This window comes from Nicotiana sylvestris, chromosome 4, assembly GCF_000393655.2.
Source record: "Nicotiana sylvestris chromosome 4, ASM39365v2, whole genome shotgun sequence".
Classification (NCBI taxonomy): Eukaryota; Viridiplantae; Streptophyta; class Magnoliopsida; order Solanales; family Solanaceae; genus Nicotiana; species Nicotiana sylvestris.
In genome coordinates, this window is record NC_091060.1 from 145485313 (window position 1) to 145512988 (window position 27676).

General features: G+C 38.8%; 1 protein-coding gene across 3 annotated transcripts; it reads left to right on the forward strand.

Annotated features, from left to right (window-relative positions):
• Window positions 1-3106: 3106 nt before the first annotated feature.
• Window positions 3107-11046, forward strand: LOC104214334 (inositol-tetrakisphosphate 1-kinase 3-like). 3 transcript variants are annotated; one of them, XM_009763987.2, is made up of 10 exons: window positions 3107-3717; window positions 6893-6974; window positions 7206-7238; window positions 8107-8227; window positions 8428-8520; window positions 8765-8872; window positions 8959-9135; window positions 10082-10137; window positions 10291-10375; window positions 10488-11046. In XM_009763987.2, exons 1-10 carry the CDS (start codon window positions 3524-3526, stop codon window positions 10559-10561), a joined length of 1023 nt encoding a protein of 340 aa, XP_009762289.1. In that variant the 5' UTR covers window positions 3107-3523; the 3' UTR covers window positions 10562-11046. The 3 variants fall into 3 exon arrangements, with proteins under 3 accessions (XP_009762289.1, XP_070028384.1, XP_009762290.1); XM_070172283.1 differs by having other exon boundaries at window positions 3699-3717; window positions 7206-7628; XM_009763988.2 differs by lacking the exon at window positions 3107-3717 and having other exon boundaries at window positions 7441-8227.
• Window positions 11047-27676: the final 16630 nt, after the last annotated feature.

Genomic DNA, 27676 nt, shown 5'->3' on the forward strand with positions numbered 1-27676 from the left:
AATTACAGTTGGTGGCCAAATTCATAGAGTTGGAACATAGAGCTAGCATAAAAGTGTGAGTTTTTATACAAATTTTTTGGTCAATTCCTTATTTTTGAATAATTAGAGATTGCATATTCTGCAATGAAGCTAGTCATACGACATTAGATATAATTCTGAATTTTATCTAGAGTATTAACAATTGGTGCGAAAGTAAGAGAACCGTAGTCTATTTTTGTTGTTATTTGGAAGAAATTAAAAATTAATTTTTATATATAGTTGTTTATGCTAAGCTGACATATAGGATCCACTCAGGCAATTAGAATCTTCCACATAGAGAAAAAGCATGAAGAAAAAAGGAAGAAACTTCAGGGTAGGATATGCACGTTGCCAACTTGATACGTATGGTAAACAAATCTTGATTTTGTTGTGATTAAATAAGATATTAATTAAATGAAATATATATATTAAATGCGTAGTGTGATGTTAGATAAACATATATCAGAAAAATGATGTCCAACTATTCAAGATAAGGTCCAACACATGAAGACCATGTGGATCCCATCCATTATATAATAGTAAAGTAATTTCTATTACATACGCATAATAATTGCGTATTTAGCATGATCATAACTCGTGATTCACACCTCAATCAAATTCCTAATAGAATTTTACCAATTTAGAAATGCATAACATACATAAATTGTTAAATTTACTATATAACCAATTGATAATAAGTAATTTCGTTTTATGTAGATTAATTAAAGGGCAAGCTAATAGGAGTAATTTGATATAAACGAGTGTGATATAGGGTGTATTTGGTATGAAGGAAAATATTTTCCAAAAAATGTTTTCTAATTTTTCCATGTTTGGTTGGTTTAAATGTTTTGGAAAATATTTTCCTTATGAACTCATTTTCCTTCAATTGGAGGAAAATATTTTCCTTAACAAGAGAAGGGAAAATATTTTCCAAAACTCATTCTCAACCTTCCTCTCCCTCACCAACCCACCCCACCCCCTCTCTCCAAAAAAAGGCTTCTTTTTTTTTTCTTTCAAATTTCAGTTTTTCTGCTACCACCCACCATACTACCCCTCCACCCCACCCCTCCCCCACCCACAATAACCTTTTTTTTTGTAATTTTAAATTTCTATTTTTTCGTTTTTCTGCACCACCCACTCCCCCGGCCTGCACAATTTTTTTTTTTTTTTGTAATTTCAAATTTCTGTTTTTTTCATTTTTCTGCCCCCCCCCCTCCCCCCTCCCGAAAAAAATATTTTTTAAATATATTTTCAGTTTTAGTTTTTATTTATTTATCGGTTTAAAGGTTCAAAATTTTACAAGTTCCAAAGTTATGAGTTTGAAGGTTTATGTGTTTGGAAGTTTACGGGTTCGAAATTTCGCGATTTCGAAAGTTTATCGGTTCGAAAGTTTATGAAATTTGTGGATTCGGAAGGTTGTTGGTTTGAAAGTTTATGGCTTCATGTTTATTATATCTAAATTATTGATAAATACTCTTGAGACCAAAAAACGAATAAAATTACTACTTGTTTTCCAACAAAACATTTTCTTGGAAAACATTTTCCATGGATTCCGTTCTACCAAACACCCCCATAGTCCCACACTTTTCTTTCCTTTCAAGAGCATCCATTATAGGATGTAGATTAAAGGGTAAGCTTCCGACATAATTGATAATCACAAAATAACATTAGAAACAGTAAACCTTATGCTTATAGATTTATTATTAATTAACTGTAGAAACCTCAATCAATTAGGTGAACGTCATGGCATACTGTAACAATATATGTAAATCATACATTACCGCGGAACTACCAACTGTTTTATAATGCAGTAAAAAGAAGAAAATATATTAACACACTATCGGAAACAGCATCTCTGTCCAATTTGATAGGGGTAAGGACGATATATACACTACCCTTCTTAGACATCACTTTATGAGATTTTACTGAATCGTTATTATTGTTGTACTTGGCAAATGTTGAGATAGACCAACCCAAACATACAGCTAAGATAGGCCAACCCAAACATACTAATATGATATTATTTGTTTAAGCCAAATTATATGATTTTTTTTTAAAAGGCCTTACATTTAAGAATATTATTATTGCACTTTTTATGTAACTTCTTTTTCTTTTTCGCTATTAATGTAAAACTTTTATTCGTACACCTAATCATCGGCCCATCAACAAGACCCTATATCGACAATTTAGGGGGAAGTGCACAGTTAGCCAGTAATAAGACATGTATTTATTTTTAAGCCACTGTTTAAAATGTCTTTAATCTTTTGTCACTACTTTAATAAACTTTTACCTGTCCGGACGAAAATACCCTTCTGCTATAATTTGTTGAAACCTACGCTCTCTACTGAAACCTATAAAAATTAAGGACACTTGGTCATAAAGTTAGAGTTGGAAGTTCAAAAATTAAGGACAGGTAGTCCTTAACTTAGAGTTACAAGCACAGAAATTAAGGACATGTAGCCCTGAACTTAGAGTTACAAGTTCAAAAGTTAATGACGGGTAATCCTAAACTTAGAGTTACAAGCTCAAAAACTAAGGACAGGTAGTCCTTAACTTAGACTTACAAGCTCATAAATTAAGGACATCTAGTCCTGAACTTAGTCCTGAACTTAGTCGGAGGAGTAGGAGTAAGGACACTACCGTCTTTTTATATTAATTTTAATAGACTAGTGATTACTTTTGCTCAACATTAAAAATACTGGATAAAAAATAAATATCATTTTAAAAAGTGACTACCCCATCCAATTTTTACGACAATTTACAACAATTGAGCTATCAACAAGCCCCCGAACTAAGCACCTAGTAATTACTCCTTAAACTAAGTTCCACACGCCCATCAATTGAGCTATCAAAGCCAATCAAAGTAAGTTCTATATGGCCATAAACCACTTAAAAATATCAAAAAACTTTGAATTTTATATTTTACACTTTATTTAATTTAAAAACAAGTGCAAAATTTGCTAGGTATTTATCCCATTTTTTAGGTATGAGTCAAAGTTATATGTTAATAGAAGCGTTATATCCCCTATAAATACATCCACGCGTTGCGTTTGAGCAATCTAGTATTTACTGTTACAGCTAATAACACACCCACCCAAGCAATTTCTATCACTTCTCAAATCTCTACGCGTGTATCCCTATTTCTCTCTCCTATATATAACCGACTCCCTTCTCTTGCTCTTTCTTTCTCTCCTTTCATTACTAAAACAAAGCACTTTCCCCACACTTTTATCGCCATTTGAAGAATCCTTTTAAGATAACCCACGCTACAAAACGTAAAAAGATCACAGCTTTTCTTTTTCTTTTCTATTTGGGTTTTCGTGTTCAAAGATCTTAACTTTTTCTGTTTTTGTTTCTGGGATTAGAGATTAGTAGTACTAGCTTTTCAATTTGTGATACTGGTATTAAAGATTTAAACTTTAAAAAAAAATATTTTTGGATAAATTTGCTTTCTTGAATTGGTTGGTGTAGTAATAAGGAGAGGGAGATTTGTGGGTTAAGGGGAATGAGGATGAAGGGTGAAATAGTTGGGTACAAGAGGGAAGTGGAAGAGGAGGAAGATAACAAAACAGAGGAAAATCAAACAGAAATGGTAGGTGGTGGGTTAGTACAGTCTAAGAAAACTGTAGTGGTGGGTTATGCTCTTACCTCCAAGAAAACTAAGAGTTTTTTGCAGCCTAAGCTTGAATGTCTTGCTAGGTAATCTTTTCTTCTTTCTTTTGTTGATTCATTTTCATAGATATTTGAGCTTCTTGAATTTAGAACAATAGTAGATGTAATTGGAATAAGAATATTCCATTTTTACTTTGTGTGGCCAACATAGCTGGGGAACATTCTGGAGGGTCTGTAACCTCTGACAGATAGATATTTTTGGTGAATAGTATATGTGAATTTTAAATTCTTGAAAGTATTACTAATTGATTTACTGGTCGCTTTCTATGAAATGACCCTTAACTAATGCTGTGATAATTATTCATAGTGGACAGTGAACATTTCAATTGATTGTAAGTGTCTTTGCTGTTCAGGTTTTATTTATTCTCCCTCTTTCCCATACAGCATGCCTACTATTTGAGATTAAACATCTTTTTCTATGACTACTGTTTATTAATACTTGTTAACTTTTTTTTTAACTGTGAAAATTTGTGATTTATAGTAATTTAAATTAAGGAATTGATGTACAAGTATACAAAGAAATTAGATGCCACTGATGCTTCACTCCGAGTTCCATTCTTCTAGGAGCAGAGGGATTATCTCCTTCCCTTTTTTCGGGGGAGGGAGGAATTGAACCTCCCAGTCTGTTTTTCCTTTTCTTGATAATGGTATTTCTTCAAATTCTGGCACCCCAAAGACTCTGCTGATCTAGGCATGACAATGGTGCGGGCAAGGTGGTTTTGGGGTGTCGAAGCTTTACTCCCATCACTGCCTGCCCCGCCTGCCATGTTTTTGTTTACCTTCTATTGCTCCCTTCTTTATTTCAAACTGAATGTTATTTTCATTCATCTGTTTCCGTTGTTTCCATTGTTTCCGATTTTTGCCCGGCCAATTTTCATGTCAACTATTGTGTACGGATCAAAATTCTACTAAAAGAGGACGATGCTAGGCATGTGACAACAACAACGACCCAGTATAATCCCACAAGTGGGGTCTAGGGAGGGTAGTGTGTACGCAGACCTTACCTCTACCCTGATGGGGTAGAGAGACTGTTTTCGATAGACCCTCAGCTCAAGAAGACGAAAAGACGAAAAGAGATAATATATCAATACTATCAGCAAAAAACCATAGAAATAATAACATCACGAGAACCAGTGAATAGATGGAAAGCAGAAACTAGTAAATAAGGCCCGACACTATGAAAATGGACGAGTAGCTGACCACTAGCAGTCTAAGACTAAATCCTATCAGCCTAGCCTCACTCTGGTAGACTAAATATGCTCAACTACCTCATAATCTACAACCTTAATGTGGTGTTGTCAAAGGTGCACTTAAAGCGCGCGTAATTCCTGAAGCGAGGCTCAAAATACGTTGAGCGCTTCGCCTCGCTTTATGGGCACTTTAGTGTGGGATCAAAGCTCTAAGACATACTCTTCCTTGCCAATGAGTGTAATCTTGAAAAGACGACCTTAAACAATTGATATTTCATTTTATCGAGAATTTTTTTTTATTTCTTTGTCCATATAATTGTTATTCATGCTTATAATGATTAGTCTTGGACTACATGCATATTTTTACTTTTTCTCCTGTTGCGCCTTTTTTCATTGAAACCCACGCTTTGCGCTTTGCGCTTAAAGCCCTAACGGACCTTAGAGCTTTTTTGCGCCTTTCCCCTTTGATAACACTGCCTTAATGCTCGACCTCCATAGCTTCCTATCGAGTGTCATGTCCTCGGAGATCTGAAGCCTCGCCATATCCCGCTTGATCACCTCTCCCCAATACTTCTTAGGCCGCCCTCTACCTCTCATCGTTGCCACCAACGTCAACCGCTCGCACCTCCTTACCGGGGCATCCAAGCTTCTCCTCTGGAGGTGCCCAAACCATCTGAGCCTCGCTTCCTGCATCTTGTCATTAATAGAAGCCACGCCACCTTCTCCCGAATATCTTCATTCATAATCTTATCCATCCTAGTGTGCCCGCACATCCATCTTAACATCCTCATTTCTGCTACTTTCATCTTCTGGGTATGTGTGTTCTTCACTGGCCGACACTCAGTCCCATACAACATGGCCGGCCTAACCACCGCTCTTAAAACTTACCTCTGAGTAGCAGAGACACTTTCTTGTCGCACAAGATTCCAGATGCTAACCTCAATTCCATCCACCCCACCTCTATACGGTGTGTGACATCCTAGGCATGTGAGTAGAACACATTTTGCACCATAGTTCTTGCAACATCAGAATTGACACCCTTTTTTGGCGTAATGGTTAGTGAGAAGCTGGAATTGCATTACCTAGTGCTTCAAAGAAAATTTCATTTGCATGTGACCTTCTCCATGTACGGGGTGGACCAGCTGGTAGATTTGCTCATTCATTCTTCTCTCTGTTGTTTCTTGAAGATTCTGCCTTCAGAAAGATGGAACTAAATGAGAGTAGAGAGATAAGAGAGACATGGGGAAGAACAGATTCACAGGGGTCTGAAAGCCTAAAACTAGCATGTTCATTTGTGCCACTTTCCTAGGAGAAAAGGAAAAAAAATATGGCCAGTGTATCTTTGCTGAGAGTCCCTCTATCTCTGCCCCCACAGGTATTCACCTTATCAAGATCTCAAATCAATGATGGGGTATGTTTGGCACCTCCTAAATGGGCGTCCAAGTTGGACCGAACTCTTTGTCAGGCTATGGTTCCCTCAAAGTTTTGTCCTTTCTCTATCTCCCGAAAAAACCATTTTAGCTAAAAATTCATTTTGGGTTGGAACGAATCGTGTGATAATCTGTAAGAAATTCTTTATCTATTTTTAGAAAATTAGAAGACAAGAACAAAAGACAAAGAAATGAGCCTGGTCTCGCCTCATTGAATTGCCATTCGTTCATGTGATTATCAAATAGTGCTCTCTAATGCAGTCTTGTGCAAGTTATTTTCATACTTTGGATTGTGAATGCTGTATGATGGCTGCTGTTGAACTACTCCTATTATATTCCGATTTCTGAAATGTAAAGTTGGTCATTTAACTACAATTACAAATGTCTCTGGGAACCAGAACTGAAATTAATCTTAAAACTGATGAATGATGATCCCAATCACTTTTCCACCATTCCATTACCTGATTTTGCTTCAATCAATTTTCTACACAAACTTCTTTTGCTCAAGTCTTACGCTAATGTCCACATAGATTCAAAAAGCAATTGCAACCTGGTGGCTAACCTTGCTCATAAATTATGCAGGTCTAAGGGAATATTATTTGTTGCTATTGATCAGAGCAAACCCCTTTCAGATCAAGGCCCTTTTGACATTGTGCTCCATAAGGCAAGTATTCTACCTTTTCTAATTCCTCAGTGTATTTCTCCTTCTTGTTGGAATGTATATGCTTTGTGTTTTAATTCTATTCACTATCAAATATCTTTTCCAAAACATCTTTCTTTCTTGGGTGTATATGCTTGTATAGCTAATCGTTATAGCTTCTCCCCTGAGAATTTCGTTCTAGAATATGTCACTGTCTGTCTTTTCTGACATTCTCGTGCTCTGTATTTCTTGCAGTTGTCAGGAGGCAAGTGGCGGCGTATTCTTGAGGTTGATTCATTTGAAAGCTTTCTTTTTGTGTGTGTTATTCACAGAATCCTGTTGGTAACAGTTGACATGCATGTTTGGACAAATCTGTAATAATTATAGGCTACAATATAATGCAATTACGTGGATTAGACATGCATTGGCAGTGGTTTGTGAGACGAGCTCTCTTTTTGCTTAAACTTGTTCCATCTGACATAACTTGCAGACTGCTATCTCTTCCCTCGGTCATGAATCGTGAACAGTGACAATATGTCTCCTTCGTGGACAGATTAGCTGATTGCAGATAGGATTCCTGGTTTCCATAAATGGATTCTGTTATTCCAGGGCTCATCGCCAATCCTTATATCAGCTTAAGAGGAGAGCACTAACCTAATCAATGTTTTATAATCTTCGGTATTTTTCCTTTTAGGTGCTGCTTTGATGTTCCCCAACTTGCTTGGGATCATTTTTGTTGTTGTTGTTTGATGTTGTCTTATCTGACTGGTGTGTTGGTTACTTGCCCATGCTGGATCACAAATTTTTAAGTCTGTTGTTTTGGAAGAATGATCGTTGACTGCAGCTGTGAGAATAATTGTCTTAACTCTTATTACACTTATTTTGGTCATTATTGTCTTATGGTGAAATGGTAGATTTATTCTAGACTGAAAGTTACAACTCAATTGGACTGTTTGTTGCTGCTATATTTCCACTGTTAGCTCGTACTAATTTTGTGATAGTCTAGAAAGGCGAATGCACTGTGTGCTCCGATCACGTTATTTACATCCTGGGGTTTAACTGCTGTTTGCTTCTGTAGAGCCTATATATAGTTTAATCAATGTATTTGAAAACACTATTATTTTCCTCCTTACCTCTTTCTTTGCTTTATATGAAGGAATATAGGCTAACACATCCAGATGTCACAGTCCTCGACCCTCCGGATGCCATACAGAATGTATACAATCGCCAATACATGCTTGAAGATGTTGCAGACCTGAACTTGTCGGACAGCTACGGTAATTTTTCCTGTCTTGTTATGATCATTTGATAATTATTACTGCTAAGGTTACATGCAATTGTGGCCATTGATGATTTCTTTTTTAGCTTGAAGAAGTGGGGACGGCCAATGTCAGGCTGCTGTGTAAGGGGGTTTAAGGGTGGGTTTGCCATATAACCAGAAAAAAGAAGGATTAACTTGTTTTTGATTGCTTAATAGGTAAAGTTGGTGTTCCAAGGCAACTGGTTATTGAGAAAGATTCTTCATCTATTTCAGATGCAGTGAGTAAAGCTGGACTGAGACTTCCTCTTGGTATGTATTTTCTTTTCCTCTTCGTCTTTAATCAACTGATCTTTGGGCAGTTGCCACTTTATAAACTCAATAAGCTTCATACCTCGGTAAAGGTAGGTGTAGGCATCAAAATTGCAGCTGTGTAACTTACTGGGGACAAGCATTTGAATACTTTGAACAAGATGTCTTCCAAACTTGAGCAATATGTAGGCAAAGTGATCCATTCACACAATTTTCCTGAATTGAGCTGCTTTTATCTTCTCAGTTGCAAAGCCTTTGGCTGCTAAGTCCCATGAGTTGTCGCTAGCCTATGATAAGTTCTCTCTTCAGATGCTTGAACCCCCACTTGTCCTACAGGAATTTATCAACCATGGTACGTATATTAGTTGAAAATCTTCAATATGCAGTTGTTTTATGAGTCATCTAGTTGCTGATTATGTATTTTTTTTCCTTTTGTAGGAGGAATTCTGTTTAAGGTATACATTGTCGGGGAAGCAATTAAGGTTGTTAGACGATTCAGTTTACCTGATGTTAGCAAACGTGAGCTGTCAAAAAACCCTGGGGTTTTTCGATTCCCAAGAGTTTCTTGTGCTGCTGCATCTGCTGATGAAGCAGATTTAGACCCTTGTGTCGGGGGTGAGCCATCTTTTCCCTCAGCTACTCTGTGTCTGGATACATCGAGTACATCATAGTTGCTTTAGATATATAGATGCACCGTTATGGCATACACCAAACAGATGAAAAATAAGTTGTTTTTTATATTTCTTTTTTATTTAATCATTTGAAGAGCTGGACATCCCTAATTCTCAAGGCGTATCTTGTTGAGAATTCTCTAGGACCATGAGCTGCTAAAAACTTTGGGATCGTGGGGTTACAGGAATTGAATTTGGAAGGAGTTCCTTTAACTATGATTTTGAACCTCTAGTGACAAGCTTTTACCTTTTTGCACTTTCTTCGCCCCAATAAATTAGACTTTTTTTTCTAATTTATTCATCAGAAAATCTGTCCCTTACTCCTTGAAATGGAAATGCTCTTGCTTCAACATTTCAGACTATTGTTTTAAACACTTATTTAACTAACACAATACACTAATGCCTTTTAATATCTTATTGTTGAACCCTGCAACTTAGAGTAGGTTTGACTAACTGGGATGTAGAGAGCATTTGCTGGTTAATAACCTTCCTCTGTCAGTTCTTAGAAGTGCTTTAGATGAATTACACTGCGACGATGTTGTATTATAAGGATTACAAGGAAGAAGGGATTGTTTAGGAAGGAAGGTAATAGTCATGATGGTGCTCTGGTATATAATTCTGTTTGAAGTCGTTAGCAGATAGAGCACTCAATCTCTAAGTCCGAAGTTTAGAAGCTACAGATATAGAGCTCTGTTAGACTGTTACATACTGTATTTACTTCATGTTAGTGAATCAGACCAGTGATTGCTATATTACCTTGGTGAATAGTATACTTCCTCGGGAAGATACGTGCTGTGGAGATAACATTTAATTATGGATATGTAGTTGTAGAGAACTGAAGTAAATCATGGAAAGTGGTCATGATTATTTTCACTTCTTATCGTTTGCAGAGCTTCCTCCACGACCATTACTTGAGAAGCTTGCTAAGGAACTTCGGCGCAGACTGGTACTTTACTTTCTGTTTTCTCTTTCCGTCATAAACTGTGTTGGAAATGATGCTTGGTGCTTGTTTTACAGTTTCTGTATTCTTGTCTTCATTTTTTTTTCCCGCTGTATCAATAAGGCAAAAACTCTAACATTATTGCAATGTTTTGTGCAGGGTCTCCGGCTCTTCAACTTGGATATAATTAGGGAGCTTGGGACCAAAGACCGATTTTACGTCATAGATATTAATTACTTTCCTGGTAAGAAAAGCCTTCTAAGGGGAATTACACTCTCTAGAGTTAAAAGTAGTTGATTGTCAAGAAAATTTCACCTGAAAGTCATGACTGCAACATATTTGTATTGTGCTGGCAGGTTATGGGAAAATGCCAGAATATGAACACATATTTACTGATTTTCTCCTCAGCCTGGTGAAGCAGAAACAATGAGGAATTGAGAAATCCATTTCTGGTTAACTATAATTTCCGGTGAAAATGTCAGAAGGAATTTATCCACCCGCCAGTACGTGGAGGGATAGAACTGATTACTGTGCAATTCCTAAAAGCTGGTAGAAGATGCGGTGGTGAAGTGCAGAGAAGTTCCATTAGCCTTCTAGCATGAATGCTGGATGAAGGTTGTTCTTTGGAAACTCGCTCGTTGTACACAAATCCAATTGTTGACCTTGGGATCCAGCTTAGTTTCCGCTGTCTTTTTTTCTTTTTCTTTTGGGGGCATAAAGCAGTTCTATTCTTTCTTCTGGTTGGGGTGGAATTTTGTAGGAAAAGCCCTGCTGTGTCTGCATTCTCGGATGGGTGGTCTTTGATAGGTAGTCAAAAGCTGTGCCACCTTGTAAAAATGCCTTTTACAGTAGGAACATACATGTACATTCTTGACTTTTCTGTTCTACTCCAACTCTTGGGAAAGTTTGGTCTTTCGTGTTCTCTTGCTATGAATTTCGTCTACTTGAGCCGAGGGTCTATCGGAAACAGTCTCTCTATTCCGAGGTAATAAGGTTTGTGTACACACTACCATTTTCAGACCCTACTTGTTGTTGTCATCGTCGTCTTGGCTTTGCAACATAGTTTAGCGTGTTAAACACAAAGGTGAGACTTTGAATCCAAGATGTAAAAGCTTGGAAGCTTTATAGAGCTTTAACCGGAGAGTGCTTACATATATTAATCTTCAAGTTTAGGGCAAGGGGAAGATGACCATGCGACGCTGTGGATAAGTACGCCTCTGCTCTTCCGATGAAGCATATGAATAAGCAGGATTTGTAGCACAAACATAGTATACGCCCAACACATTGAGTAGTTAAATGTGTTCTTGAAATAGTCTTGTAACAAGTATAAAACGAAAAGGTAATAAAGGAGAAAACACCTCGCTTCTTCAAAAAATGTTCAATTTGTTGGGGAAAAGACTTTTTTTGATAGAACTTTAACTGACGAAAACATAAAAAGATGGAGAAATGTTTGATTATACATTTCTTGTTCCTCAGGAAAACATGGGTATTGCTCTCTTTTACACTCAAGTTTGCACCATGTTACTTTCTTTCTTTCTTGTTTTCCCTTTCTAAGATTTAGTCCGGAGAAATAAGAGGTTATGTTATTTTAGCAAATTCTGAATTGGCAGTTTCACAAATTTGTTGCAAGCATTCTTCTTCACAATGTCTAAAAAAGTGTAAAGAGTTTGTGTTCTTGAAAGAACCATAAATTTTGCCCATGCCGGATCACTAGGTTACTCATTTCCACTCACCAATCTGACAGGAAGAAGAGTATAGCAACGTATAATTAATTCTCCTACTTGGGATTTAGCTGATGCATAAGAATATGCATTAAAAAATAAGAATATTTTCATGCTTTCTAAAATATTTTTGTAAAAAAGAAAGAGAGATAAAGAAGTGAGGCTTAAAATCGACCCATCTTCCATCAATATGAGTTTAACCAGTTATAACCCAAACGAAGTTAACCATCTGACTTTATAGCATAACATACTACTTTATTGAAATTGGCATTCCCTTGCTTAGGTCGAGTAAGCTACTACTAGGATATCTTTCAGCATTAGAAAGGTTTAACCAAAAAAACAGCATAGTGCACAAGGTATCTAGCGTTCATATAGGATTCGAAAAAGAACCGTACCTAAGAGATGTGATATAGATTGTTTACTCAAATATAAGTATTAGTGACTGTTTACACGGCTCGAAACCATGATTTATAGGTCACACGGAGAAGGTATTCATTGTTTATTATCTCTATTTTGTGTTTAGCACCAGCTAATACATTTTCTTGAATATGCTAGCTAGACGCAATTTCACATAGACTACTATAGTAATCGCACTTCTATAATTACTTTCATTACGTCAAAAAGAAACTCGTAATTTTGATAAACATTTCTAATCACCTGCCAAATCATAAAAGACTAAAATTGAACTTGTAGTAATATTCAACGGGCAAGAGCAAAATAGTAAGTGAAAATTCTCAAGTATCAAATGGAAAACACCATTACTCAAAACGCAAATGACAAATTAACAATTACAGAAAATTACTCGATTTTGGGCTCAGAAGCGGGTTGACCCGATTCATCAGTAGCAAATGACCACTCAGGAGGTAACGCAGGCAATGGAGGATAAACAGCGGGTCCACGTCGAATGTCCCAAGCTTGAGTCTTCCGTGGGCGTGTCTTCTTGTGGTGAGCAGTGGCCTTCTTCTGTGGCCTTGACGAACACTCAATTGCCAATCCTCCTACACTTTTCGGTGCCGCCGCCAACTTGGTAGCTCCGCCGTAGAAACCGGTGGTTGAAACAGTTGAAGAACGCGGCAACACCGCCATTTTCAACCCGAATATCGCCGAGGCTGACATTTTTTACTCCACAGGTTTTCTTCTTTTTTTCTGGTTCTGTTTGGGACCTTTGAAATTGGATTGCCTTTGTTATCTTTCTGCTGATTTAACTTTGCTGCCCGTACGCCGTCGTATTAGGTATTTGGGCCTAGAGCCTCTTGGCGTGAAAGGGCGCATTTGCATCTATACCCGCTTTTTGGGTCATGTTTTAACTTGTGTTTGTTTTGCAAAAAAAATTGCAAGCATACCCACTTTTCCGCGTAACTTCAGCATACGGGACTGAAGTAGCAAAGACAATCACACAAAACTTCAGCATTCTAGTAGACGGGACTGAAGTAGCAAGTGTGCTGAAATTTTTATTTGTAATTGCTGAACTTAAGCATAATAGCTGAAGTTTTGTTCTCTATTTGCTGAAGTTTTTGTTTGTAATTGCTGAAGTTTTTGTTTTGTAACTGTCGAACTTCAGCTCTAGAGCTGAAGTATTTGTTTTGTAACTGGCGAACTTCAGCTCTAGAGCTGGAGTTTTTGTTTGTAACTGGCGAACTTCAGCTCTAGAGTCTTCTTCCCTTCATAATGATACAACTATTTCTGCTCTAACTTCGAGAAGATTTCCAGCGTCATCTTACTGAACTCCATCACTGAACAACAAAACAAGCAATGAAAGTAATTTACTGTACTGATAGATTATGCAATAGTTAATGGAAACTGCTCTCGATGAAACGGAAACGTTGTGGTATGTCATCCCAACATTTGAAGAATAGAAGAATTACAATAAGACTTGACACCAATATGATGCTGCTAATGCCATGCATTATCAAATAGGATCTTTATCTTGGTCGTAAACCAGCTGTATCAGCATTTAACTGATCATCTATTGCCACATTCAATTAAGCAAGAAGACTTTGATATTCTTCGGAGAGGCATTTATGATGCGAAATTGCACTGTATATTCCTATTTTTTTCTTCTGCATTGACAGAAATACAATCTGTGTAGTGTGACTTCAGAAATAGGTTGAGGGCGGATATAACTTTGAGGAGGAGGAGGAAAAGGAGGAGGAGAAAGAGAGCTTAAGTTGTTTTAAAAGTATGTACAAGTTAAAACTTTTTAAAAAATGGGTATAGATTAAATGAGTAGGGCGCCCCTCAATTTTTACGCTGGAAAGAAACTGGGGTAATCATTTGTTTCAGGCCCAAATCAGTCTGATCTTTCCTTCCTTGATCCACTAACTGAATCGTTAGTTCATTATTACATGCGTGTTGTTGTAATACTATTTAAAGAGTTTTTTGAATTATTTACTATAATTTCAACTTTCAACTTATTAATAGTATCAAAAGAAGTATTGGAGTTACATTCATGTGGTTGAGATTAGAGTTGAGACTCCCTTTACATCACTCAGGTGTAAGGTTTCAGCCTTACCAAAAGTCATTCCTTCTTCTAACTTTCACTCTTTAGCGGAAGCTTCACAAAACAAAGTTCTAAAAATAAAAAGTATAATTCCACGGAACAAAATCCTTGAGAAAGATAAAGGGTAAAAGGTAGAAATTATGATGTTCTATGGAGGAACTGCCAACTGAATCATATTGTTTGCAATGCAGTAACAAAACACGGGAAGAATTTCGAGCAAAAAATAGTAAGGGTTGATCAAGATAGCTAAGGAAACTATAAACATCACCAAATAGGTATATAGGTAGATTAATTTAATTGGTATCAACATTAAAGGTGTTTACCCTAAAAATTGGATAACAATTAAACTTATAATGTGGTGGTAACGATACGTAATACCAATCGATAAATGCAAAGAGTAATAATAGAAATTAACAATAATAAAAGGCGAATCTGTGTTTGAACAGGGCCCTCGAGCTTGAATACCCTCGAGCTAGTTATGCAAGAACAGTTAAAATCCAATAAGTTGATAAACAAAAGAGTGTAAATTGAAGAGAGAATATTGTATTGCTTTGATATGCGTGAATGTAAGATGATTACAAAGTGATTAGGATCCCCTTTATATAGTAGAGGAATCCTATTTATGGTACAATTCTAATTACGGAAGTAAATCCCATGATTAACTAGATAACTGCCCTTGATTTGATTTGTTCCGAGATTTACGTGATGATCTTCGGCCAGTCACGAATATCTCGCCTTTCCATTGTTGTGCTTTGCTCGAAGTCTGTCATATTTGGTCTTGATCGCTGCTGGCCTCGATCTCGACAGGCACCTCGATCCTTGGACTCGATACCTCGTCTTTGTGCTTCGGTCTAATCCATTACTAGGCTAACCCTCGATGCATTTCCCTGGTCTTGATCAAATAGCATAATCGGGTAGGCCTGGTTTTAACCGTAGACAGAGAGTCCCCTCGTTTCTTGGAATGTAATTAGAAGAAATGAATTGAGCCTTCGATTTTGTACCTCGATCTATCATGATGTCACCCTCGTGAGGTAAGCGACATAAGCGACCGAAACGTCCTGTCGGTATAGTTCCCATTATTAATGAGTGTCAGTTGGCGGTCGGCCACCAGTGCCTTTGAATCGTTGTCGTGAATCCTTAAATAGGTCTTCTTCTAACTTCCTCAAACTTTACTTTGAATTTTTCTTGTACTAATCTTCAAAATCCCTTTGAGTTATTCAAGTCTATCTGCAAATCTTCAAAGCTTTTCGCATCTTTTAAGCATTATCGTTCTGCATAGTCTCCTAGGCTTCGTTAGCAACCCTTCCTCAAAACACCAAACCTAATTCTCTTTTTCCTTCTTTCAACTTACAGAGATGGCAGAAACATCTAAAGTCATTCCTCAAAAGGAAAAAGCTTCTTCATCGTGGTCGTCCGGCGATAAAACGCCGGTGGATCCGTGCCCTGAGGAGTGCGTTCCTGAGGGGGTGTGTTATCTTACTTCCAACTTTAAAGTCAAGAAAACTTCCTGTGTCTCTGGTCGGCGTGAGCCAATGTTGAGATACATGTGCTCGATAACTAAGAGTGACCTTGAGCAGGTCAAGAAAGACTGTAATTGGGATAAGAAAGAGGTGGTGATCCCGATCCCTAAGGGAGATATCACTACCCACGTGAATGGGTTTCTAAGTGTTTACACTTACCCTTTTATACTGGGCGCTGTCGACCCTGTCATCCTTAACTTCTACCGCCAATACCAAATAACCCTAGGTCAGATTCACCCTTCCTTCTGGCGGATTGTCCTTTTGTTCCAATTTTTTGCGAGCAAAAAGGAAGGGACGCCTTTCACCCTCGACCTCCTCATCAGGCTGACCGTCTTTTTCAAGGTGGACTGATAAATCTTCAGCATCGGGTCACCAAGGTATTATTCTCGAGCGTTGATGAGGACAATGATCGAGGGTGGATGGGTCGATTCGTCCGAGGGAAGACCTCTGACCTAATTCCGCCCGAGAAGATGCCATTTCCCGAGAAGTGGAACATGAAGCGTAAGCTCAATTTTTCCTTTGGCTTTTATTCACTGTTTTGTTTCCTTTACTTCTCCTCATCGACATTTTTTTCTATGATGTAGCAGTTGTTTGGATGCCTGGTGTGATTTCTAACCTCGAGAGCTGGGTTCGGACCCTAGCTTCGACCTCTTCGTACGCTGAGAGCTCATGGCTCGATTTAGCAAGTGGCCGATGGGAGACCAAAAATCACGGTAAGTCTTTCCTCTACGTATCTGATGGCTTTTGTTAGAATGTTTCCCTTCTATACTCACTTAGTTCTCTTTTATACAGGCCTCGAGAAAGATGCATCCATGAGGCCCCCATCCAGGGAGGAAGAGGTTTCACTCCCGGTCCCGAAGCCGGTGAAGGAAAAGAAAAGAAAAAAGGTTTCGCCCTCCGATACTCCGAAGCCCAAGAAGAGCAAGGCTCATAGGTCAAAGAAAGACATTGTCATCCTGCCTGCTGATGTAGCTCAGTGGCTAAGGGAGGAAGAAGAGGAAGATGAAGATGCCGATTGCAGCTCGATCGAAGAAGAGTGCCAAGGCCCCAAAGGTCGTTGAACCAGTGATAATCAAAGAGGTTCAGCCTCGGATCGAGGATATCTCGGAAGATGGCCTGAACAAAGTCCCCAAGTCATCGGAGGCTAAAGATGCCTCTCGCCGTGATGAGCAATTGGCGGATGTGCCTGAAGGAACCGCTCCCGAGACTCTTCAAAATGAAGAGAACGCCCCAAGTGACTTGCTTGGGGCAATAGAAATTGGTGATTCACCGACCCTCCCCACATTTTTCGAGGGGCAAATTTAGGAAGCCCAGGATATAGAGACCCCTGATATGGGAACGACCCATGAAGGGGAGGACCTTTTCCGTTGTTGCTTCATGGGGGTCGAAGATGTTACCGACTTGGGTGATTCATCGAGTCTCTTTGACGAGGCTCAACGACTTCTGAGCCGGGTAAGCCTCAGTTCCCTTCATCAATATTATGCTTGCATTTATTTCTTCTTGCATGATTTCCTTTCTTTCTTCGTAGGCCTTGACACTTCATCGGGAAGCATTTTCTAAATCGCGGTCAGAGCTGAGTCGATGCGAGGTCGATCTCAAAAAGCTCACGGAGGAGAGAGATGCCCTCAAACTTCTCAGTGGGCAAAAAGAAAAAGAGATCAGGGACCTCCGAGATAAATTAGCAACAGCTCATAAAGAGCAGACTGACTTGATTGAGCAGGTAATGTAAAGTTTTGGAAGCTCGATATATCAATTCGGGAACGACGACTAACACTTTGATCCTGCAGGTTCAGCAGGAAGCCGAAAAGATCGAGCAACTTCGTGAGGAGGCCAAATGAAGGAAGAGACTTTTGGATGGAAGCAAAATATGGACTGCCTTGCCTCGGAAAAAGATACTGCTCGAGCCAAACTATCGTCGGCCGAACATTAACTCCAAAGCATGAAGGAGGAAAGCTTGGCCCGAGCCAAGAAAATTGAGGAGCTCGAGGCTCGGCTGGCCGCCAAGCTTGCAAAGGCCACAACTGAGGCAGAAAGAGTAAATGCTGAAGCTGAGGCAATCGTGGCCGTGTACCGAGATGATGCTGAAGCTTCTCAAGCTAGAGCAAAAGAAGGTGGTTGACACCGCTCAGACTCGATCATACTAGGCCGTCGAGCATGCTAAGTATCAGTCTCGAAGAGAGACTCTCGAGGATATTTATGCTCGTGGTTTTGACCTTGCTGTCGATATCGAGAACGCGAAAGTACTTGAGGCCGAAGCCAAAGCATTTCTCTTTCTGATGATGATGATTTCGGGAGCGCGAGTGGATTCGAGTGTGGAGGGGATTCTGATGACGATGACGCAGCTCCCCAAGAAAATTAGGCACTTAGGATTTTTTTTCCTTTTTGAAAATTTTATGTAGGATCCTGACCGATCCATGTAAATATTTTCATATATATATATAAAACGTTTCCTTTCTTATCTCGGCTTTTTCCTTGTGAAAATTCCAATTTGCTTTTCGCCTTATGACAATTTTGATGTGCTTTATACCTTGTGAGGATTTTGACTCACTTTGTGCTTGTTTGTGAATGCAAAACTCAGGCACCTTGATCGAAGTTAGACTAATACAGTCTCTAAAATCGAGTGAGTACTTGCTCGAACTCGAAGTAGAAGAACCCTTAGGTTTTAATTGCGTGAGGAGGACTTCTCGAACTCAAAAAATATAATGGCCCTTAGGCTCTTGAATTGGGCTGATATGGCCTCAAAAGAGTGATTTTTTCCCTTTTCGGCTTAAAAAAATTATAAAAATTTGTCATGCCTTAGCACTAGGTAAATCTGTACCCATTAGGATTTTCGAGGGTTAGCATTATCGAAACCCTTTACTTATTTATGCCTTGGAATAAGCTTGTTCGAGAGTATGAACTATTTGGTACCACTTAAGGTTTTTGAGGGTTGATGTTATTGAAACCCTTTATAATTTTGCCGAGGATAGCCTTAACCGGTTTATAGAAGTATTCGAATGCCTATTTTCATTACGGAATTTGGACGTCTCTGAGCCGTGTTAGTTTGGTCGTAGCCCTAGGATTTTCCCCTTGGGCTCATTTCCCAATTACACTTCGAACTTGTTCGAAGTGTCAATCCCCGAGTGGGGTGGCATTGGCCTAAAAAATCGAGGATTGCCTTTTTAAGGTCTTATGATTTCGAAGTTTAATAATTCGAGCATGTCTATTTTCGGACGGCAGTCCCCGAGTACGGGGTTGATTGCTCGAGCTTTAGTTGCAATTGGCACTTGAGCCAGTTTTCGCAATAGATCATAAGTATGAAGTTGTAAAGTAGAAATTTCACTAAGGCATAGAACATCTGATAAGGAAAAATACTTCTTTCAATAGATCATTCATGCGTACATGGTTTGCCATTAGGGCTCGAGCAATCTACATGGGTACGGTTCATTTGACCTTTTGGCCCTTTATGAAATTTACCTATCGAGACCGTGTTGACATGAAACATTTTCCTTGAAAACATAACATCAGAGGGTGATGCCCCCCAGTATTCGAGGTTGATTGTAAAGGAGCCTCGGATACTATTGAATTGCTCTAAGTTAGCACGAACAATGGTTTCCTCATTAAAAACCTTGCCGGAAAAAATCATTTAGGATAAAAACCGGTCGAAGGGAAAAAAGTGCAACGCGTGCTTTCAGACCTAAGGACTTCGTTTTTGGAGAGAACTTCGATGCCTTTGATCGGACACCTACAACAAGTTAGTATAAAATACAAATGAAAAAAGGAGAAGGTCGTACCTTAGCAATAATATTGTTTGAGGAGTGATATGTTCCAATTATTTGGCCAATTGTTCGTTGTTCGTCGTGCCAAGTTTGTAAGATCCTTTTCCGACTATGTCGAGGACCGATATGGTCCCTCCCAATTCAGACTGAGCTTTCCCTCATTTGGGTCTCGAGTGTTGATGGTGACTTTCCTCAGAACTAAGTCCCAAATTTTGAAGTGTCGAAGATTGGCTCTTCGATTGTAATATCTTTCGATTCGCTATTTCTGGGCGGCCATTCAAACAAGGCGGCTTCCCATTCTTCATCTAGCAACTCGAGGATTGTATTTACAGTCTCTTGATTTGACTCTTCCGTTGTGTATCGAAACCTGACGCTAGGTTTTGGGACCTCGACCAAGATCAGAGCTTCGACGCCATATACTAAAGAGAATGGTATTACCCCCGTACTGGATTTTGACGTTGTCCGATATGTCCAAAGGACTTCGGGCAAAATTTCTCTCCATTTTCCCTTAGCGTTGTTCAATCTTTTCTTTAGATTCTGAATGATTGTCTTGTTTGTTGATTCGGCCTGTCCGTTCCCACTAGGATGATACGACATCGACAAGATCCTTTTTATTTTGTGATCTTTGAGGAACTTGGTTATTTTGCTGCCGATGAATTGTTTTTCATTGTCGCATACAATCTCGGCGGGTATCCCGAATCGGCATATGATGTGATCCCAAATGAAGTCTATAACTTCTTTTTCTCTGACTTTCTCGAAAGCCTGTGCTTTAACCCACTTAGAGAAATAGTCAGTCATAAACAAAATAAATTTAACTTTACCTGGGGCCGATGGTAGAGGGCCGATGATATCCATTCCCCATTTCATGAACGACCATGGGGATAATACTAAATAAAGTTGCTCCCCGGGCTGGTGGATGATCGGTGCATATCTTTTGCATTTGTCACATTTTCAAACGAATTCCTTAGTATCCCTTTCCATATTGGCCCAGTAGTACCCCGCTTTGATGACTTTGTGAACCAATGATTCGGCACTGGAATGGTTCCCGCAAGTACCTTCATGAATTTCTCGTAGCGTTGTCGGTGTCTCCCGAACCCAAACATATTGCCAACAGTCCGTCGAACATCCTCATGTATAATGTTCCATCTTCGGCCAATGTGAATCGTGCATCCTTAGTTCGCAGAGTCCTCAATTCCTTAGGGTCTGATGGAAGCTTCACGTTTTTCAAATACTCGATATATTTGTTCCTCCAATCCCAAGTTAGGCTTGTGGAATTTATTTAGGGTGTGGCCTTCTTCGACTACTGACTTTGAAAGTTGTACGATAGTCCCCGAGCTAATTTCGTCTTTTTCGACTGATGACCCCAAATTTGCAAGGGCATCGGCCTCACTGTTCTATTCTCGAGGTACATGTTGTAATCTCCATTATTTAAACCAGTGTAAGGTTACCTGCAGTTTGTCCAAGTACCTCTGCATTTGATCTTCTCGAACCTCGTAGGTCCTATTGACTTGGTTATCAATAAGTAGGGATTCACACTTGACCTCGATGACCTCTGCTCCCAAGATTTTAGCCAGCTCGAGACCTGTGATCATGGCCTCATACTCCAACTTAGGGGTTTTGATAGATTGTTTAATTATATTTTCTGTGAGCGGTTTCGATCTGAAGACCTCGAGATGAACCGGCCTAAGGCGACTATCCACCATGTTAATCTTTGTACGGCCTTAACATTGTCCACGACTATGATGTCTTCGATCGCCTTTATTTTATCGGGGTTGATCTCGATTCCCCGATTTGACACCGTAAAGCCGAGGAACTTGCCCGAACCAATCCCGAATGCACATTTCTCAGGATTGAGCTTCATGTTGTATTTTCTCAATATGTTGAAAGTTTCCTGCAAATGTGTCAAATGGTCCTCTGTGCGTAGGGACTTTACTAGCATAGTCAATATATACCTCCATTAATTTACCTATTTGTTCTTCAAACCTTCGATTCACTAGGCGTTGGTAAGTGGCGCATGCATTTTTTAGCACAAATGGAATTACATTATAACAGTAGGTTCCATACTTAGTGATGATGGAAGTCCCTGATCCGTCGGGTTCATTTGTATTTGATCGTACCGGAATAAGCTTCGAGAAAACTAAGGATCTCGTGGTAGGCCGATGCATCGATCATGCGATCGATATTCGGTAGAGGAAAAGAGTCTTTGGGACATACTTTATTTAAATCTTTATAATCTACGCATATTCTCAGTTTGTTCCCCTTCTTGGGGAGTACAACTACGTTTATTAACCATTCTGGATATTTTACTTCCCGGATGGATCCTATTTTGAGAAGTTTAGTTACCTCGTCCTTGATGAATGCATGTTTTATCTCGGATGGGGGCCTTCTCTTTTGTTTTACTGATCTGAACTTTGGGTCCAGGCTCAAATGATGTATTGTGATCTCTGGTGGGATTCCAGTCATATCCAGGTGGGACCAAGCAAAACAATCCATGTTATTTAAAAGGAATTGAATGAGTTTTTTCCTGAGCTTGATAGTTAACCCCAAGCCCAGGTATAGCTTTCGATTGGGAAGGTGCTCGATCAATATGATTTGTTTCAGCTCCTCGACCGTTGACTTCGTTGCATCAGAATCATCGGGGGTCATGAAGGTTCGAGGTATTATAAAATCTTCATCCTCGAAGATCTCCTGCTCCTCCGATGGGGCCGAGGCCGGTACCTGTGATTGCTATATGACTTCTTATTTTCCCTTTGGCTCTGATTCCTTTGCTGACGAAAGCGCCGATACTGGTACTACTTCGTTGACTACAAATATCTCTTTGGCGGCGGGTTGTTCGCAGTACACCGTTGGGAATTTCAAAACTTGATGGAGCGTCAAAGGTACTGCCATCATATTATGAATCCAAGGTCTTCCGAGCAGCTCGTTGTATCTCATATCACCTTCGATTACATGGAACTTTGTTTCTTGGATAGTCGCGACCACGTTACTGGCAACATGATTTCCCCTTTAGTGGTTTCACTTGCCATGTTGAAACTGTTGAGTAATCGAGCTGCAGGCACAATTTGATCTTGGACACCGAGTTGCTCTATGACCCTCGATCAAATAATGCTTGTCGAGCTACCTGGATCAACTAACACACGTTTAACTTGAATTTTATTCATAAGGATAGATATTACTAGTGCATCGTTGTGAGGCTGTTCGATCCCTTCTGCATCCTCATCGTTGAAAGATAAAGTGTCTTCTGGTAAGTAGACTCGGGTGCGCTTCTCCCTTGTGATTGTCACTTTGGTGCATTTAATATCGGGCCTTGAGGAATGTCGACCCCACCAACGATCATATGAATCACATTGTGGTTCTTCCTGTTCGTTTTTCCTGTTTGCATCCCTGTCTCTGAAGTGATTTTGAGCTCGGTCACTCAAGAACTCTCGAAGATGGCCTTCGTTGAATAAATGAGCTACTTCTTCCCTTAATTATCTGCAGTCTTTGGTTTTGTGACCATGGGTTCCATGGTATTTGCATATTTGATTAGGGTTCCTTTGAGACAGATCGGTCTATAGGGGTCTGGGCCACCTAGTATCCTTGATTCGTCCAATGGCTGATACAATACCCGATGCATCGATGCTGAAGTTGTATTCTGATAATCGTGGCGCTTCTTTGGGATCGACATGTAATAGAATATATGAGTCCCCCAAACTATATAGAGACCAGGTCCTATATAGGTTTCCACAGATAATGCTAATGCAACAGTAAGTAAATGGAACATGGAACTTTTACGTGAAAAAATCCCTGCTTAAGGGGATAAAAAAACCACGACCTATACTGGTAGGATTTCAATGTCACTATGAGAAATATTTAGATTACAACCTATGCAATCCAGGAATTAAACTCTTAATCCCTTACTAATTTGTAATACACCTATTACAAGCCACTTTGCAATACACCTATTACAAAGACTTCAACTCACGACTAACTCTAGTTACAACACAAACACTAAAGGTTTATGGTTTACAAGGGGTTCCTAATTAATGCTTCTAGATAAGCAAAGTAGGAATTACAATGAAGAGAAATTACAAAGCTACAACTCAACTAAGGACATACAAGAGACTTGTTGTAGGAATTGGTCTGTAGTTGTATTGTACTTTGTTCTTGATGCACTTTAGAATTGAATGCTTGATTGTTAGATGCTTGAATAATTGAATTCTCTAAGTGTTCAAGTAATGTTTTGTTGTAATATTTATTGTTAATACAACATAGATGACATTACTTGAATGATGTAATCATTTGGTTGGTCAATGAGAAGTGATTGTTGTATTGTGTTGCACAGTTTGCGTGTACAGTACAGGCAGTCACTTTCTAGCTGTAGACGATTGACTTCGTACTGATGTCAGGGGAACCCAAGGGGATCAGGTACCTGTGTTGATTATTTATCTTCTGAAGCCATAGTAATTCACATTAGCTTGAGTCCGTTGATTGAGTTGTGTACCAAGTGTATCAGGTTCCTTATTTGGATCTTTGACAGTAAGTTTGTTAGATCATCAAAACATGAAGCTAAGGTACTATATGTAGACATATAATTTTTGACCCGCCACGTCTTCAAGCTATATTAGCAGTTTCACATATTTTGTATATTTATTTGAGTTATTTGAATTTTTCTAGGATTCTAATATACTATTTTTATTGTTATTTTAAAAAAAATCGAAAACACAAAAATAGTTTCAAGTCTATTTACTTTAAGGTTAATTAGCACTTAATGTAGTAATACTATTTTCACCTTTTTTTTAATCTATTTTTATTTTTATATAATCTTGAAAAATACCAAAAAATAGTTTTACAATATAATATTATTTATTTTAGTTATGTATTTTATAGTATATATTTTACATTATTCGTAGAAAAAAGAATTAAGATTTTGGATTGGAAAGGCCCAATTTCGGACAGCCCTACACCATTACCCCATGTACCCAACCCACCTTTTGAGCCCAAATTCGGATGACCCATTTCCCTTAGTCCACACAACCCCCATTAGATTTTATACCCCCTACCCTAATTAATTCTCCATATACACAAAAGGATCCTTAACCCTAATAATGGACAAACCCTAGAGACCCCCCCCCCAATCAGCCGCACCACCCCTAAGAACTCTATCATTTATTTATCTCATTCACACAAAAGGAGCCTAACCCCTAACTTCCTCAAAAATGGAAGAATCCCCTAAGTATAATGTCCTAACCTAGACACACACATAGCAACACCCCATTCCTTCTACAAAAATCAGCAACAAAAAAAAAGAAATAAAACCCCAATTTCTAGCGAATCAAACGATTAGGATCGACCTTTTACAGAAGAAGAACTCCAGGAAATCGAGTCACATTTCAATCAGATACTAAAAGGCTTCAGAATTCCGCAGACTCATCCTCCATCGGCGATGGCGATGAATATCGCCAGAAAAGTCGACGGAGATTGCTGGAATCGCTTTTTGTTTTTAACTTCCAAAATGAAGCTACTAATTCGATTTCGTATTTGTCTCCTTGCACTAGAAGTCGGTCTCAGTGTAGTTGTTCCTTTCGTTCTTCTACTCAAGAGATGACACCAAGGTCGTGGTCGAGTTTGCCGGTCCGAGTTCTTGTGGCGTCTCCATAGCTGTTTGGTTTGAATTTTGTCATCGTTTTGTGCATACAGTTGGTTCGAGCATATCTTTGTACTCACTATTTTACTCATTTAAAGAAAGCACATCTCACGTCTATTTCTTGACATCCTTCTCTTCTATTTTTGTGACCTTACATGCTTGTCAATTTTTAGTCGAATTGATCGTATGAGCTGATGTTATTTCACTTTAACATAGTTTCGTCTCATCTATGCTTCCTATGTTGGATCTTTTGAGTTTAAATTAACTACTCTTGGTTGGAAATTGCAGCAATCAACATGTTTTCTTAGCTTATTTAGTTGTTTGCTATTGATTTTCTTTTGCCATAGTTTAATTAGTTTAGATCACAAATCTATAGTGCATTCAATGATTAATATTAATTAAATATATGTTCTCTTCTCTGTTAGGCCAAATTTAGGCAGAAACTACGTGATTTATTTATGCTTTGTTCACCCTTTTTGCCTAGAGTTCATTAATCTCAAAATCTTAGGAACAATAAACATGTTGTAGGTCGCGGGTGCATCTCATGTGACGCGGTTTGCAATGTGTACCAAAACAACAAGTGTACGACAATCGTGACTTGTTCTAGAAAATAATTCTATAAATATTATAAGTGGTTAGAAAGTTAAAAATACACGTAGGTTTAAAATGTGTAATAAATCAGATAATTAGTCCAATTAATAATAGTTGAGCGACCGTGATAAAATCACGGAATTCGGGAATGCCTAACACCTTCTCCCAGGTTAACAGAATTCCTTACCCGGATTTTTGTGTTTTGCGGACCGTAAAACAAAGTCAAACTTTCTCGATTCGAGATTTTAAACTGGTGACTTGGGACACAATAAATTATCCCAAGTGGCGACTCTGAATTTGAATATAAATAATCCTTATTTCGGTTATTGTCACTTTAATTGGAAAAATCCCTATACCCTCTCTGGAAAAAGGTGGTGTGACAGCTCTTGCGACTCTGTTGGGGATAAGAACCCAAAACTTCTGGTTCATGGTTCAGAATTCGAGCTTAGAATAACTGTTATAATTGGTTTTTATTTAATATCTGATTTTTACGTGTTTGAGCCTAATGTGCTAAATGTCGCTTTTTACTGCTTTGATATTGCTTAGACTGTATATAAACTGTTACGAAACCCTCTACTCTCTAAGTTGTCTAAATCATCAGGGAAGCGTGCACTTCGTGTGGCTTCTTTTCTGCTAGAGTCATATCCCAATTTTAGAGCGAGGTTCGGATAAGTTGCAAAGCCGGTGAAGCTTTTGTATTCCCGGTAAGCTGCCCCCCTCCCGGCTTGAGCTGTCCGCTCGGGTAAGCTTGATCTTGAACACAACCCCAGGTTTAAACCTAGAATGACATAACCTCATGACGAATCCCTAGTAGGCACGTTTGTTTGCATCATGTGCATTTTGACTTTGGGAACTCAACACAGGAGTTGGGTCCGTCTAGGCAGGTGTACCCAAAAATAAAAGACCATCCTGATGCATCCTATGTGCTACATGTTGTAATCTTCAAGGGTAAAAAAAGTCATGTGGCGGACCAATGATGGTTGAGGGTAAATGAGAGAGAAAAGAGGGTGAAGTGTGAAAATAAAGCAAGTAAGACCCAATTATGTTTTTCTTTCACATTTTTTTAAAAAAGGAAAAAACCCAAAAAATATTTTGCACTTTCCCATCATTTTTTTTTAGAAAAAGAAAGATAAAAAAAAATATTTTCTCCAAATCAGTTATTTTTTTATTATTATTCTCACCCGTATCCAATCCTCCCGAATTACGCATACCTGATTTTCGTCTTTCGGGATGGGATACGTAGGCAACACACATAGGGTCCAGTCTTATTAGTGAGTCTTAAGTTCTTGGCTTCGAGGGTCGTAGCCAGATCTTGCATCTCTAGTCACTTTTGGTCACATCGGTTGTTTTGCAAAATAAGGCTATTTTTGCAAAGTGGCTTCTTTAATTATGTTTGGAGAGTTTTCAATCCACAATTAGGTGTCTCTTTACTTTAAGGTCCGTCCTTGTCAATTTGCATGTCTAGCCGCTTTTGGCCACGTAGGTCGTTTTGCAAAATAGGGCTATTATTACAAAAGTCGTTCAATTAATCCATATCTTACAGTCTTAAGTCCACAACAAGGTGTCATATCTGTTTAGGGTCCATTCTATTGAATTTGCAATGCTTAGCTATTTTCTGGCCACATAGACCATTTCTACAAAATGGGTCATTCGGCAAAGTGATTTTTCCATGTCTTTGAAGTTAGCTTTGTTGAGTTTGCACTAATAGCAACTTTTGGCCACGTAGGCCATTTTGTAAAAATCGCCTCAATCATGTCTTTCCAGTGCCCAATAGGAGGTGTTATTGTCTCACGTAGTGCTCGAGCATGCCAGACACCCCGGGGCCATCC

Coding starts and splice junctions, on each gene's coding strand:
- LOC104214334 (XM_009763987.2), top strand. CDS start 3,524: ATGAGGATGAAGGGTGAAATAGTTGGGTACAAGAGGGAAGTGGAAGAG. Junction 8,873..8,958: donor ACAGGAATTTATCAACCATG/GTACGTATATTA, acceptor TTCCTTTTGTAG/GAGGAATTCTGTTTAAGGTA. Junction 9,136..10,081: donor TTTAGACCCTTGTGTCGGGG/GTGAGCCATCTT, acceptor TATCGTTTGCAG/AGCTTCCTCCACGACCATTA.